At 38.2% G+C, this 16,998-nt stretch overlaps 1 protein-coding gene across 2 annotated transcripts in view; it reads right to left on the bottom strand.

The window, feature by feature from the left end:
- Positions 1-8,428: 8,428 nt before the first annotated feature.
- LOC107600375 (transmembrane and TPR repeat-containing protein 4-like) overlaps positions 8,429-16,998 on the bottom strand; it is a 12,940-nt gene continuing 4,370 nt past the window's right edge. For both annotated transcript variants that reach the window (XM_016292250.1, XM_016292249.1), the window contains 10 exons: positions 15,597-15,799; positions 15,056-15,230; positions 14,798-14,929; positions 13,783-13,862; positions 13,550-13,657; positions 13,315-13,456; positions 11,350-11,464; positions 9,046-9,158; positions 8,863-8,932; positions 8,429-8,638 (listed from right to left, as the gene is read on the bottom strand). In XM_016292250.1, coding sequence (XP_016147736.1) covers positions 8,490-8,638; positions 8,863-8,932; positions 9,046-9,158; positions 11,350-11,464; positions 13,315-13,456; positions 13,550-13,657; positions 13,783-13,862; positions 14,798-14,929; positions 15,056-15,230; positions 15,597-15,799 — 1,287 coding nt within the window. In that variant the 3' untranslated portion in view covers positions 8,429-8,489. The remainder of the gene's footprint in view (positions 8,639-8,862; positions 8,933-9,045; positions 9,159-11,349; positions 11,465-13,314; positions 13,457-13,549; positions 13,658-13,782; positions 13,863-14,797; positions 14,930-15,055; positions 15,231-15,596; positions 15,800-16,998) is intronic.

The raw sequence follows: 16,998 nt of genomic DNA, 5'->3' as shown, positions 1-16,998 counted from the left end.
ATTTTCTGGCCCCTCCTCACAGCAACACTGGTTTTTATCTCTTGAAACAAAAGCTAACTGTTTTGCTCAGCACTAGATCAAGGGCCTCCTTTTTCCTCCAGGAGAGGTGGAAAAACAAACATGTGTACGCCAATACCTTCTGTCGCTTCCAGATTCACATCTGCAAGCTCCACCACTCTTCGGCTCCTCCACCCAGCTGTTGGAGAGCCTACACACACACACACACACTCCCATGGGACCGGCCTGTTTATCAGCCAGCCTGCCAACCACATGATGGATCCTACCACGAGCATCAAAAGTGACACTAGGGAGGGTGGCAGCACGAGTCAAAGCCCCACATGAAACTAGGGCCGGGACGCTCACTCTCAGCTGCGGACACAAATGTGTACGGATGCCCTGGAGAAAACGGTACTGTTTTTACAGAGACTGTGATTCTCCCATTAGGTGTTCCAGCTTTGATGAGAATATTTCATCTCAGAATAGCTGATCAACTGGACGTTCCGTACATTTTTCTAAACTCACGTGATCGGCTCTGTTGGATCTGACATACAATGTCACGTTTTGATCAGGTCTTTGATCCCAGACACTATTAGTTGGCATCCCTTGTCTCTAAACAGTGGTCTGCCACTCTTGATTTAAAGTCATGTTCTGCCAAAGAACAAAGAATTTGGTGAGGTTTTACATGATCAACTAGTATCATCTGAAAAACAAAAAATAAATAAAAATAAAACACACAAGGTTAATATACTTAATATATACTACTTTATGTACTATACATACAGTATATACTTAGTTATATACTTAGTAATCTAGTGTAAGCATTTTCAAAGGATTTTAATTTTAAACCTTTTTGCCATTTTTCAGTTGAGGGAAAATCCTGAAGACTTGTTTTCTTGACTACTGACAACTATTTGTTATTGTTTGTAAGTAGACCCTAAGTATATATATATATATATATATATATTATTTCATTATATATTATAAGATATATACTATAATACACATCTTCTTATACGTGTTGCTTTTCAAAGTAAAAGTATACATTTTTAGGTATTTTGCCTGAAAAATTAGACAACAAAGATAATTTTTTTTAAAAATATGTATTTATAAATTCATTTTTGCAGTGGCTTTCTCTCCACAGAACATTCAGAAGTTTGCCATCTCAACAATTTTCTTTTTTTCCCCCAAACCACACTCATGGGCTTCCTCTTGCACAATGTAGAGAAATATTGCAAGTTTCCACCACATAGTAATTTTGTGTGAACATAATGCTCATACTACTTGGTGTAATGAAATTAGTGAGTAGTGCAGAAGTATGAAAAAACGGGACAGACTGTATATTTTTACATTTTATTTAATATTTTGGCTATTCTAGTTCACCAGCTGAAAAAGCCCTGGAATTTGTGGTGGTCTGAGCTAGTCTAAGGACTTTTTTTTAAAACAGGACCATATATTCCTCATTCTTTCGTTTTCCACTCAATCTCGTCCTCCTTGAGTGTATTTTAATGAGCAGGCCAGGATCTTGGAGAGTGTGCTGCTGTGGATGCGTGTGTGAGTGTTTTCTGTGTGAGTGAGTCTGCTGTAAAGGTGTGGTTGCTGAGTAAGTGTGTGACCACGCTGAGTCGGCACAGGCCCCGGGAAGTGCCAGAAGACAGCGCTGGCATCCTGTGCTGAGCACTGTGGTGGTGGTGTCCGTCGGGCTGGGAGACGCAGGGAGAACACAGCCCCTCTGGCCCTGCTCGCTCGTGTCTGACTGGGCTGCCAGGCGAGCAGAGCACCTTTGAGCCTCAAAAATATGTTATCCTCCTATCCAGGCCGGGGTAAAGCGAGGCCTCCTTTTTCTTCTTTTCATATTTCAATATGTGAACATTGCCATTGTTTTCATAATTGTTACCCATTAGTAGATTACATAATTACACAGAACTGATGGCTTATGTTTTTTACAGCTAGATTTTTGTCCCCATTTGACACAGATTTTTTTTTTCATTTGTGAAGAATTTTTTCTCTAGTTGTAGATATTGCATATTGTACTGAAAATGGTTAAAAATATACAGAAAGTATTCTGAAAAGCTTAACCTTCTCTTTGAAGTCTTCAGCGAGCCCCCAAATTCAGTCCCCAGAGCCACTGAAACAAATAAGTCTGTCATTCAAGATCACAATGAAACTCTTCAGATAATCCTGTTTTTCAAGAGATCCATTTGAATTTAGAAAATAATTCAAATAAAATAATTTAAAATGTGATAAAGTCCTAAATTAATACATGTATTTACATAATCTAATCAAATTTTAATAAAATAATGAATACCAATTATAGCCAAGATTTTTGTTACTTTAAATATTGCACATTCTTGTTCAGCCTAATTTTATGTAAGTTTTCGGTGATATGAGATTGTTTGATTAAAATGAAATTTTTGATTTGTTCTAATGAAATCAGCATGGCCAGTAAAATTGGAATAAAATAAAGATATGCTAAAATAAAAAGAAAAAAAAATCTTTTTTTAAATATTTTAAATATTTGTTTTTTACCTTTTTTATTATTAAATTGTTTACATTAGACAATTTTATATACATAGGGACTTTGCAATTCAATACTCTAAGCTATTTAAAGACCCCTAAAGTGCAGGGTAAATTATACATTAAAAATTAAATATTATTTACATAGGTTCAGGAAACCATAACATCTTCCGGTCATTTCTCCACACTCTTAATTTTTACCACTTTGCAGCAGGGTTCTGAGCGATTGTCTTTGCTGGGTAGTTGCTCAGCAGCAGAAGGTAATGGTGGGGTGGACCCCCTTTACCCTCAGAGCCTTCTGTTAAATTTGGCAGAAAAACACCGGGCCCAAGAAGAAACAAAGACAAACCTTTCCTCATAGAAATAGGAAAAGGCTTTGAGAAGAATGGTCCAATTTGACCCAATCTTCTAACCAATTTGGTGCCCACTCTTGCAACGGAAACATTTGGCCTTAAATTACCAGATTCGCACTGAGGCTTCTCATATACATTCCGTGTATGGCAGATGTTACACATTAATTGGCATGTGCGCGGCTCTGACCCAGTGTCCCTAACTGAGGGTTTAAATAGCTTATCTATTATTTGTTGTTACTCCGCCGACTCGGTAGGCACTTCCAGACGTGGTATTTCACGCTTTGCGGTTTCCAGTGTCGGCGTGGGCTTTTGGGGGAAGCCCAGTGTTTCAGTGGTGATGTCGTAACAGCAGGTAAGCTCTAAACACCATCTATCAGGCACACATACTCGCCTCTCACACGGCCAGAGCTGTGACTGATGGACCTGTCTGTAGTATGGATGTTTAGCGCAGTGGCAAGCCATATGCCACTGGCACCGTTTCCTCCTCGCTGCCCTCGCTAAGCTAAAGAGGGGTGGTGCTGAGTGAGAAAAACACACAGACACAGAGAACGCAAGAAGCCCCTCGCGATTGACATGAGACATATACCAAGTCTCCATTCTTTTCTTCCCTAATTTCTGGAAAACCAAATAATAAGAAATTACCCAACAGCCATTCCATTCGATCCCGTCCCACCCTATTCACCCCCACCTGCCTTAAACCCTAAAAAGCAGAGGATATTGTGTTTTTAATAACAGTGCGAGGGCTCGGATGTATTTTTCCATCTGTTCGGAGCGGCCCACCGCCCGGCCGAGTGGCCGCCCCCTTGTGAGAGGAGCACAGCTGTTACTGTAAACCCTGTCCAGAGAGTAGCTCACACCCCTCTGCACCTCTAAAGGATCAAATGAACAAGTTTGGCTCGGTGCAGTCAGCCTTTGCAGCTGCAATTTCAAACCTCTTTAAATCATTTTTCATGCTTACCAGAAATGAATAATGCACACATTAACTGGTGCCAGTTAATAAATTTCCATCTCAGTGCACCTTGTTTTTCAGTAAGATCCAGAGCGTCTCATTTGGTTGTGCAAAACAGCTAAGAGGGCTCCCTCAAAAAATGATTTTCTCCATTTGTCTCCCTGAGGAAAAGAGCACTTTCTTTATTTTAAACAACCGGGCTACAGTAAGTTATCTACTACATCAAGAAGGTGACACTTTTTTTTTTTTACCTATCTATTAATTTGTTCAGAAATACGTAAAAAATTCAATTCATTTATAGTGACCGGAGTATAACTTGTCCATAATGAGAATGTTTTTAATTTCTATATTATAGTTCATTGTGATATTGTTGGGGGATTATATAATATATAAAATATATAAAAAATCAAAAAATCACATTTTTAAAAATATTGAGATATGTACAGTCACATGTTTTCAAAGCGTAATGATATATACATGTATTCAAAGGGAAATATTATGTTCATATAATTAAAAATTAAATGTTTTATTACTTTACTAGATGGTTACACATCACTTTTAAATATATATTTTTTTCCCTTCAAGAATGAAACCTACTGTACAAGAATACAAAGAGTACATTTCGAAGAACTTGGCATTTTTTAAACAGATTGTTTGCTTTTAAATTTGAATGGGTTTTAAAATCAAATAAATAATTTAATCAGAGATAAAGATGAAATACAAAAATACACCCACATATACGTCTAAACTTGTTTCATGTCTCAAGGACTTGTGAATGACAGGGCAGGGTTGGCAGAAAATGTCCATGATATTAATTCAGCAAACCCAGACCAGCAGCTGGCATCAATGGCCTCTACTTGCCCATCGCGAACAATTAATCACAGTAGGGCAGAGGTGGACGTGGGGACTGGTGGTGGCAGTATCGCGTGTGACAATCGGTCCTTTTTGAAAATGCCGTGGAGTGTATCGTAGTAATTCGCGGAGTGCTCCTCGGAGCGGGGCGACGACAATGTCAGGCAAGATGCTCCCTAATGAGTGCCATCCCAATAATCACACGTGTGCGTGAATCCTGACCCGGTGTCAGAGGAGCGGATGTACCATGCCGGATGGTAGCTACTGTTCTGGGAAGATCTGCAAAATGTACATCAATTAGACTGGAAGTCGGAGAGCCGACATCACAACCCATTAGTTTTGTTTAAAGGACTGCAGGGTGGGCCAGGGAGCATTTTAGAAGAGCAACATTGACAACATCCTGTCAGATTGATTAGCAGTCTGTCAGAGGAGCTCTGAGCTGTAAAATGTGATTCAGGGCTTGTTCATCTAAACATACTGTTAGACCAAGCAGCTAATAACGTTCACAAAGCGGCACGTGTCAAGTGTATGATCTAGCCTAAATAAACCTCAGGTCACTGACTGTAAAGAAAAAAAAAAAGCGATAAATAGATAAATTCCACCGGCTCTTGGATTCAAAGAACCACAGACAATTCCTATATAGAACTGCTGGTGTGGAAATGGCGAAGCGTTAGTAGTCTGAACTAGAGAGGGGGGTTGCAACAGAAATTGGTTTATAATGGTTAGATGACATCAGAAATGGGAAGATATTTCATTTTCTCATTTAGTCCTCTTAAATCATACTAGAACCATCTCAATCAGCAATTAATTAATTAATTAATTGCCATGCTGTGATAGTCCTAGAGGGGGGTTGCAACAGAAATTGGTTTATAATGGTTAGATGACATCAGAAATGGGAAGATATTTCATTTTCTCCTCATTTAGTCCTCTTAAATCATACTAGAACCATCTCAATCAGCAATTAATTAATTAATTAATTGCCATGCTGTGATAGTCCTAGCAACATACTCGCATGCTTGTGAGTTGAATTTAGCATGCTTCATAAGTTCATTGCTAGATCAAATTGAATTGACTGTTCTGCTCTAGAGCTTTTATCTGAAACTTACATCTGATACACAAAAATGGAGGATACTTACAAATTTAAAGGCTGGGTTAATTTTGTGCTTCTGTGACGGACTATTAATTAGAACATAAATCAAAACTCTATAATATAGCTTAATACATTGCAACTTACCAAACAAACTATTGTTCAGGGTCAGTATGATATCTTTTAAAGAAATGCATAGTTTTTATATCATTATTATTTCAAGGACACATTCATTCGATCAAAAGTGACAGAAATTATTTCAAATAAATTCTGATAAAATTGTTTAAAATAAAAATGTATCATATTTCCACAAAAATATCAACAATTTTCAACATTAATAACAATACTAAATAATATTGAGCAAATTAGAATGATTTCTAAAGGTGCAGAATGTTACAAGAGACATGAAACTAGTGCATTGTAAGAAATTGTTGCCTGAGTAGGTCATTGTACTGTATCAAAATATTTAACTATGCTGTAATTGAACAATAAGACTCAAGTATTTTAAGCTCTAATCAAGACTAACGTATTTAGCAAATTCAAATTTACATTTTTATAAAAATGCTATTGGTGCTGTCTTGATTACATTAAAGGAAAACTTTATGGGTAGATGTTCCCAGCACTATTTATCAACTGACTCCAGCATGTAAATTATATAAGTACATTTGACATAATACCGTACGTTGAATCTAATCGGTACTGTCCAGGTTTAGTTGTCCCAGGAACCTGTTTTTTGTTCATCCTTTATCTAACCTCCATGTTCCAATAATGTTCAAATGCATTTTCCATACGGTTTTCACACATAGTTCAGGGTTTTTGTTGTAGTTTTTAACTTGCTTGTATTGTTCTAGAGCCATTTGACATCCTATCCATTAATTGTAGTACAACTGTACACTTTCTCAGAGGCTATGCGGATGTCCAATGGATTCCACACACTTTTAAACTCAATAATGTGCAAAAACAGAAGTTGACACAGTAAGCCTTCTATGTAACACTATAAAAATATTGCTGGTACATCATGTGTGAAATTCAAGCAAAGCTGGAAAGACACCAGTCCACCCATGTTGGTTCAATTTCAGCAGTGTGAAGGGAAGTAGAAGTAGGAATAGAATGAAAATACAGGCAGACAGTGGTTACACAATAATCCAAAGTTTTTTTTGTTATTGTTATTCAAACAGTGTTAATTTAGACAGCAAATTTTTATTTAGTTTTACCCATTGTCGTTTACGAATCCCCACGACACCCTACGTCAAGCAAATGGTGTCAAAATCGGGCTAAAATCGTGTAGTCTGAACCGGGCATAAGACATAATCAACTGTGTTTACGTGAATACTCGTCAAAACGGACAATTCGACATTCTTTTGTGTGTAATTCTCCATTCATGTGACGGCAAAGAGTACTCACACGCTGTGAGATGTGCTTTCTGTGTGTGCTTCAGTGTTTGCGCTCAGAAAACCGGACCGAATTGAGTTTTCTCTTGCGTCGTCAGATTTATCCATGTCTGCTCTTCTCTTACTCCCACATATTGACATTTTTTTTTATTTTATGCATAAATTATATGTACGCATCTAACCTCCGAACCACGCCGCAGATTCGTTCTGAAATGAATCTCTTCCCAAATTGTCCCTCCCTAACATTTTCGTCTCGTTTTTATTCGTTGGCGAAAATGTCAATAGATTTACGTCAGTTTTTGTCATTCAAAAAGAGTTTTAGTTTGTTATCGTCTCGTTGTCGTCTGTGAAAAAAATGTCATTGACGAATAATTAACACTGTATTTTAAAAAAGTGATTCTAGTAATACCTTTATCTACCGTATATTACAACTGCAGGCTGATATTTCAGATCTATGGATGGTATCATTAGAACAACCCTGTCATCTTAGCAGCACCGTCTTTGCGATCCCAGTTCTTCAAAAGTGTCCCGTTGGCTGGAGGAAGTAGGTGAAAAAATAGAAGCACAGTGCCTTTTAAACTAAGACGGAGACTTGATGACTGAAGTTGTGTCTCGAGGTCAGCCATCGCTCAGCCCACTAACTTTCAAGAGTAACCAGCATGTGTGTGATGCCCCTAGGGACTGCGTTCCACCTCCTTTGAAGCCTCCATTCTGAGCTTCACTGTTTTCTTTGCTGTCATGACTGCCGGCTTCCTACTTGGAGTGACCTTACGGCCCCCGGCACATCAGAACACAGACTCGCAAAACACCTTTCCTACATTAACTACAGAGGACTCAGAAGAATGAAAAGCCACGATCTGGTCCTCTTGACACGTATGTTAGATATCGTGGAAGGCGTGTAAACAGACGTGCTAACAAAAACCATCGGCCTATGGTTTGTGTGACTCAAGATAACTCGACATTTTAAAGTGCAATTTGTTGCAATGTCCACAGTGGGGTACATTCTTGGTGGATGGCCAAGTAACATACTTTGCAATTACAAAGTATAACAGACTAATAAATAGAGGCCCAGCTGACATAACATGAGGTCAAAGATGAAAGTCAAGATAGTGGATATGTTCCATATGTTTTGAGACTACAGTTACACATGACAAACTCATTTGAGCCCAAACAACAGTCTTGACCTTAAAAGACTAAAGTGGCCAGAATCGAAGCACTGTGTATATAGCATCTGTACATGTACAAAAAAGACAAAAGTAAAAAAATAATAAGATTAATTAATTTATTTAGTTATGTAGAGACCGTAAAAAGACTTCTGTGGCATGCAGTTATCAAAAACAGTGTTATCCAACAGTCCTTTGCCGCTGTTTTAGTTTGCGTTTTAGCATGTTGTAATTTTCCTTGGTCCCTGGAGCACTGGGATCCAGTCGAAGAGACAGTTCATAGTGCCGCTTTGCTAAGTCTAGTTTTCCCCAACGGTGATAAAGAACAGCTGCAAGAAAACAAAAAAAGACCCCTCACTTAAATCAAGGGACTGTACAGTAACTCAGCATTGGTCCCCAGTGAATGGGAGAAGAATCATAGCCACAGCGCTTTGTTTATTGATTCAGTCACACCGATTTATGCCTGTATCGTGTAACATTGCAGGAGTCAAAACTTGCACAACTGTTTTTTTGTGACAATACTGAAGTGCCAGCAGGATTCTGGGAGACTTACCAAGATTACCATGGCAACTGGCAACGTTTGGGTTGATCTTCAGAGCGTTAAGAAAGAATCCTTCCGACTCCTGAGAGAAAAAGGAACATTGGTTATTATAAAGTTCTCTCTGTATCAAAGAAATAGTTTGAGTAACATTTTCACAGAAAAAGCAGCACTACATGGAAAAAAGTTTGTATTAACCTTGTACTTTTCCTGTTTCCCAAGGACATTGGCGAGGGAGAACATGATGGTGTGATCTTTTGGCAATATCTTTAATGCTTCCTTTCCAATCAGCTCAGCCTGAGCCAGATTGCCTGTAATGAAAAGACTAAATATTACCGTTACCTTGCTAAGACAAAGTATTACTCTTGCTCATTAAGTTATGAATGATAACTCAAACTGCTGGGCTTTTACCTTTTTTAAAAGAATTCAAACTTAACGATTTTTGACTTGTGATAAAATGGGAAATAAACATGGGCTCTATACATATCTACTGCCTAGATTTTTCTATTGAAATCGAAGTATTACGCAAGCTTCTGGTGTAGTATTTTCCCATAGCAAACTCTTTGCTCAAATTTCAACTGTCAAACACAATCAGTTACACTATATTATAGTATAGGATATCATATATATGAACAGTAGTAAATATACAATTTTAGTATATTATATTAAAACATAATTAACACTTCTTATTAACGCAATCCAGGAACTTTAATATTAATAATGCTTTGTCCTATAGTGGGGCACTTCCTCAAGATTTCATTTTCTGCGCTACACCGGAAGTTGTGTTGGCCAGTGAGGCTAATGTGGAAGCGTTCATGCCTAGAGTCTATTATACTGAAGGAGGAACCCAAGCAATATCCAGGGACCAGAATATCAGAGAGACTTGGGGGTGGACTCTTTTGACTTGAGCCTGTGAGTAACAACCAAGCAACCACTCAGAACATCCTAACAAATAACGAGCAGCCACTGAGAACCCCAGCAATGTGCTAACATCACACAGAACATCTTAGTAGCTCCATAGAACAAATGTAAAATGAACATTTAGCAAAAGAACAACTTGATTTTAGTGCCACACTCTTATAGCATGTGTGCCAAACCATTTCCATCATTGAAACTGGCCTATGAAAAAAAAAATAATAAAAACCTACTAAGATTTGTGAAGATGAAAATTGTTTACATTTTTAGAAATAGTTCTAAATGTCACAAAAGGACAACCGTATAGTTGTCATTCTGTGATTTCTGTTGACTGTGCAGAGCGGTGTGCTCTGGTGTGTCAGCAGCCTCCAGAAGAGAGTTTTTCAACTCCACACATGGCTGATTCTTTTAGTTTCCTAATTAGAGGGCAACACAAGGGCTACTGACTTATTGATCTGGATGTCAAAACTCCCTCTGACCACAGACTCCGATAGGTCTTCTCTCACCGGCTGGCCCTTAACAAATTCATGAGTTGCTGAGGATTCTTCCTCACTGTTAAAACCTAAGCATGACTCATGTTTTATTTTTGCACACTTTCTTGATGGGTTTTTAATTTAATAATATAGGGAAACAACAGCATTAGAAAGCATCTCCAATTTCCTGTTTGCAATCATTGACTTATTTTTGGGAGGGGCTTTGGGATCAAGTAAGGCTGGAAAATGCAGAGGAAGATGATGCTGGTGCCAGGGGTTTTTTGTTTTTTTTTGGGCAAGGAAAATGGACCGTGCCAAGACTCTCCAGGGAGGGCCAACCTGCCTGGGAGACGCGTTTGAATAAACAGCTTCTGTCAGGGAATCGCGTCATTCTCCACACGGCAGGGAAGAGAGGCCTTAAAACAACACACAAGGCTTTTAATACATAAATTTCAAGCATTGCTGATTCTTGCTCTTCCGGTCTAATCATGTTGGGTTCTTATGCCAGCATTTCCTGGAAAGGACATCCTCTATTAATCCTGTAACATGTTTATATCATGCAAAGAAAAGTATTAAAAGGTTATTAGATCATTCTAACAAAAAGCTAAGTTATCCGTCCCTGTAGGGTCTCTGACGAGATAAGGGGGTGAAGATGGGGTGCAGGAGTTAATTGTTGTAAAGGGTGAACTAATTATGCAGCATGGCCCCATGTGGCAGTGTGCACCTGACGCTCAGTATCTGCAGAATGAAAGTTCACACCTCTCTCACACACAGCTATGAGCCGTGGCTATACTTGGGACACCAGATGAAAACGACAAGGCGGGAGGATTTGGGCCAAGATCATCCATTTACCCCCAAGAGCAGGGTCAAGGTCACGTTTAATGAGAACACTCACTCAGTTTAAGCATACATGACTGCCCCTGTCTGAACGTAACAATACAGATCTATACTGCATTGCTAAACTGTGATATATGCAGCAACTAGCCAATCAGAATCAAGTATTCCAGATGACATCTAATAAAAGAAGTATATCAGCCATAAGTACACCAATTTTACACTATTTGTGGCAGTATGTACTGAACTTTTAATAAATCAGTTTCCATCTACACCTTACCAGTGTTGTCTAACAATATGACCATGTTATTCCACGCCAGGCTGTGGTCAGGCTTCAGCATGGTGGCGTTCCTCCAGGTGTTCAGCGCATCAATGCTGCGGTTCAGGTCTGCATACTGGTGATAAAACAAACAAGCACCAATCATAAACAGTGTGCGTCAAGGACAAAGATACTTCAAACAACAACAAAAAAAACCTCTCAGACATTACTATGTCATTTTTTTTTATTGTTTTATTCTTTTAGATAGGAGGAAAAGGGCAGGGAAATTATAGATTCAAACGAGCATTTTCTGCATAATCAACGAGGCTAAACATGTCAGAAGCATGTGCATTAATCACTATGGCACATCTTTGATAAAAATACTTTGAAGTTGATAATTCATGGAGTTAAGTAATCAAACCTTCATTAACACAAAAATAGCATGTCATTACACATCATAATGGCCAATATTTAGAGCGAAATAGCCCATTTCTTGCCATAATTAATAATAAATTGCACCATGTTGCTTTGTACTCACACAGGAAGGATGAACATAATAGCCCAAGACCAAAACCACCCTAGACATATTAAAAATCCATGCTGTAATATTACTGAAACTGATGTTTAGAATAAGGGGAAGTGTAATAAGTAGGAAAAAATGCTTTAAATGCATTGAATGCTTTGTGCAAATTACAAAGAAGGCACATCGCTTACCAGACGTCCCAAATTGTAATAACAGTCTGGGTATTTTTTCCTGAATCGAATTGCGTTCCAATAGCTCTGTTCAGCCTCGTCAAACTTTTTCAGACTGTTCTGCACAATACCCAAATTCATCCAAGCTGCAGCAAAATCAGGCCTAAACCAATCGAAGAAACACAGCAGAATGATTTACAAGATTAAAGGTTACACAACTACACAGAATATATTTGAACTAAAAATCTTCACTCACTGGATATGAACCGCAGATGACAGGAGCTCTTCAGCTTCTTTTAACTCATTTCTTTCCTTTAATATATTGCCAAGATTGTTCATGGCATGAACGTACTTGGGGTGTAATCTGTAACAACAACAACAACAAAAAAGTGAACACTACCTTATATTTCACAAAATTACACTGTTTAAAGTGATGAAATTGGAAGGAACCGAGTGATTTTTGCCAAATGATATAACATTTTTTTTTACCTCACTGCCTCTCTGTAGTACTTGATTGCAGCACTCTGGTTGCCTCTGTCAGCAAGGTTTTTGCCAACATTATAATGCACCTGTGCAAGGAAGGAGAAAGTTAGAGAGCTCATCAAGCTAATGAAGTCACCGATGTGCAAAACTGGACTGAATATAATTTAGAACAAATATTTTTCATTTGCTTTTCTGTTATGTTTTGTTATTTAGTCAAGTCATTTAGCTGATGCTTCAAAACCAAAGTGACTCACAGTACACATATTACAGGTTCAGTTTCCCTGGAGAAACCTAATGTTAAGAGTCTTGCTCAAGGCATTTTGTGTGTTAATGGGTAAGCTGAAGTTACAGAAATGGATTTCACCAATGGAGTGGAGTTTAAGGGATAAGTTCACCCAAAAATGAAGAATATGCTAGTGTCACTTGAACCAAGTTTTGTTTCAAGCAAAGGAAAACCAGTCTCCTCTTGGCTTATATCGAAATACTCCAACATTTATTAATTTTTTTTACAAATCCTCGTTTTGTACTTCTAATTTGTGACCGGTGTTTTGTTTTGCTCTCTCCTCTGCGCTTCCACATTCGTCACTTCTCACCAGAGCTTACGCTACGCCTACGTCATCTGCTGAAACGCCCTTCTTTCATGAACGTGCATACGACAGTTAGCGGAAGCTAGAGATTGTGGTTTAGAAAGTTTTAAATATTGGTATTATCCATACAAAAATGCATAAATTCTGCTCAGAAGGCCTTTATTCACCCTCTGGAGCCGCGTGGAGTACATTTTATGATGGATTTATGCACTTTATCGCTTACCAGACGTCCCAAATTGTAATAACAGTCTGGGTATTTTTTCCTGAATCGAATTGCGTTCCAATAGCTCTGTTCAGCCTCGTCAAACTTTTTCAGACTGTTCTGCACAATACCCAAATTCATCCAAGCTGCAGCAAAATCAGGCCTAAACCAATCGAAGAAACACAGCAGAATGATTTACAAGATTAAAGGTTACACAACTACACAGAATATATTTGAACTAAAAATCTTCACTCACTGGATATGAACCGCAGATGACAGGAGCTCTTCAGCTTCTTTTAACTCATTTCTTTCCTTTAATATATTGCCAAGATTGTTCATGGCATGAACGTACTTGGGGTGTAATCTGTAACAACAACAACAACAAAAAAGTGAACACTACCTTATATTTCACATAATTACACTGTTTAAAGTGATGAAATCGGAAGGAACCGAGTGATTTTTGCCAAATGATATAACATTTTTTTTTACCTCACTGCCTCTCTGTAGTACTTGATTGCAGCACTCTGGTTGCCTCTGTCAGCAAGGTTTTTGCCAACATTATAATGCACCTGTGCAAGGAAGGAGAAAGTTAGAGAGCTCATCAAGCTAATGAAGTCACCGATGTGCAAAACTGGACTGAATATAATTTAGAACAAATATTTTTCATTTGCTTTTCTGTTATGTTTTGTTATTTAGTCAAGTCATTTAGCTGATGCTTCAAAACCAAAGTGACTCACAGTACACATATTACAGGTTCAGTTTCCCTGGAGAAACCTAATGTTAAGAGTCTTGCTCAAGGCATTTTGTGTGTTAATGGGTAAGCTGAAGTTACAGAAATGGATTTCACCAATGGAGTGGAGTTTAAGGGATAAGTTCACCCAAAAATGAAGAATATGCTAGTGTCACTTGAACCAAGTTTTGTTTCAAGCAAAGGAAAACCAGTCTCCTCTTGGCTTATATCGAAATACTCCAACATTTATTAATTTTTTTTACAAATCCTCGTTTTGTACTTCTAATTTGTGACCGGTGTTTTGTTTTGCTCTCTCCTCTGCGCTTCCACATTCGTCACTTCTCACCAGAGCTTACGCTACGCCTACGTCATCTGCTGAAACGCCCTTCTTTCATGAACGTGCATACGACAGTTAGCGGAAGCTAGAGATTGTGGTTTAGAAAGTTTTAAATATTGGTATTATCCATACAAAAATGCATAAATTCTGCTCAGAAGGCCTTTATTCACCCTCTGGAGCCGCGTGGAGTACATTTTATGATGGATTTATGCACTTTATTTTGCTTCAAAATCTTGACCACTATTCACTGCCATTATAAAGCTGGGAAGAGCCAGGACATTATTTAATATAACTCTGATTGTATTCGTCTGAAAGAGAAAGTCATATACACCTACTGTAGGATGGCTGGAAGGTGAGTAAATAATGGGGAAATTAGAATTTTTGGGTGAACTATCCCTTTAAATTGCAGCATGATAGAGTGAGGTGTGCGGTCTCACCTTGGCGTTGAGCGGGCAGACAGACAGGGCGCTGGTGAAGAGACTCTGTTCAGACCTCCAATGCTGACTGCGCTGTGCAGAGCGAGCCACGTTCACACACAGCAGCGTCAACGTGGCCGCTCTCAGCAGCCTCTGCGGTCATCCCACAGACACGAGACGTGAACAAACTCAACGGAACATTAGTTACAGTGAATTATGGTCTGATGGTGAATATTAGGAGGTGATAAGTGTGAAATTGGTGTAGAACAGGCCAGATACCTTGTGTTTCTTCCAGTTGCAGCTACAGTAGCCCACAGTGTAGGCCAGAATGAGGCAGTAGCCCGCTGAGGAGATGTACAGCACCCGCTCGGCTATCACAAACCCCACCCTGAAGAACAGATTACTGGCTGGCAGGAATGGTATCACCAGCAGTACCAGGCCAAATGTCAGAGTCCTTAAAACACAGAGAGCATATTATGCACTACCATACACTTAAAAAAACAAATGTATAATTTTATTCAGAAAGAACACATTAAATTGATCAAAAGTGACAGTAAAGTCTTTAACATTGTGAAATTTTAGATTTCTATTTCAAATGCCTGCTGATATTTTGAAGTTTCTATTCATGAATGAATCCTGAAAAGCTGTATCATATTTCACAAACATTTTAAGCAGCATAACTATTTTTAACATGCATAATAATAATAAAAATGGTTTCTTGAGCACCAAATGCCATATAATAAATGACATTTTAAAATGTATTAAAATAGAAAAGTTTCCGTATGTCTAGACAAAGCATGTCTTGTTTTGCTGATCTTACCTTCTTTTATTGCTGTCCTGTGAGCACAGAGCTTGGTATACCAAGCCCATTAGACAGCACCACAGCAAAAGAGGCCAGACAATCCTCCAGTCAGTTGCTGATTTAATCAGAGGCACACAGCCCATTGACCAATCAAAACACAGCCACCAGGGACACAGCAGCAACCAGGCATTCAAGGAGTAGTAGTAATTATAGTTCACAATCTGAGAAAAGAGAAAGAAAGCACAGAAAAGCTTGATTCTTTAAGGAGTATGTGAAAAATATGGTACAGTCTGTCTGGGGTAAAAATAACTGCTAAAATGATATTAAAGGGGTCATATGATGCTGCTAAAAAGAACATTATTTTGTGTAATGAAATGTGTTATGCGGTTTAAGGTTCAAAAAACACATTCTTTTCCACATACTGTACATTATTGTTTCTCCTCTATGCCCCAACTTTCTGAAACGCGTCGATTTTTACAAAGCTCACCGGTCTGAAAAGCGAGGTGTGCTCTGATTGGCCAGCTATCCAGTGCGTTGTGATTGGCCGAATACCTCAAGCGTGTGACGGAAATGTTACGCCCCTCACCATACTGTTGATGCCGTGTCCGGCCGGAGCGAGGCATTTGTTGCATCCAGTGGGGACATAATTACGGATTATAATTATAACGGATTATAATGACTTATACTGTCTTTTTACGCATCGCGCCGTGTAAACCTAAAACCATGTCTGCATTTGTGATCGGAGAAATGACAAACAACAAGTGCTACTCTACACTGCCCAAAAAACTTGCGTTCGAATTGTCAGTGGTAAATTCTTTAAATATAAAAAACTTACTTACAGTCTGAGTCAGAACAGCCGGCATTGTAGTCTACTCTACCAGGATCAGGAAACAATCCTCCATAAAATGCGCTGCACACATCTGAATATTTGGGTTGAAGTGTTCTGGAACAGTGTTGTAAATACAACTTAACCACTGATTTCACATCGTGGTCTTGAGTGAGCGGAGGCCGGAGACCTAGAGTGAGCGTAACACTCCATAGAGAAAGGAAAAATTGAAATCGCATCATATGACCCCTTTAAAGTATAGAGTTTATTTTGGTTTTGACTAGGGTCGGCAGAATGCCATAATTTTAGTTGTCAGTACCAGTGAAATTTCAGTTTTAGATATGAATTTTTATACCACAACAAAAAACAAATATTATTATTTATATTATAGTTTTCTAAATAGAATTTATGAATACATTTTAATATTACTATAATACTATTATTAATTAAGAATATACTAATAATATATTAAACAAGAACAATGACATGTAAACAAGTTTTTTTGCTTCTAAATAAATATTAACTTCAAAAAGCATAAATATAAAAATATATAGTAATAAAAAAAATACATATCAACAGCATAACAACAATATT

This window comes from Sinocyclocheilus grahami, unplaced genomic scaffold (assembly GCF_001515645.1).
Source record: "Sinocyclocheilus grahami isolate Dianchi unplaced genomic scaffold, SAMN03320097.WGS_v1.1 scaffold283.1, whole genome shotgun sequence".
Taxonomy (NCBI): Eukaryota; Metazoa; Chordata; class Actinopteri; order Cypriniformes; family Cyprinidae; genus Sinocyclocheilus; species Sinocyclocheilus grahami.
This window is presented reverse-complemented; position numbering and strand designations above follow the sequence as displayed.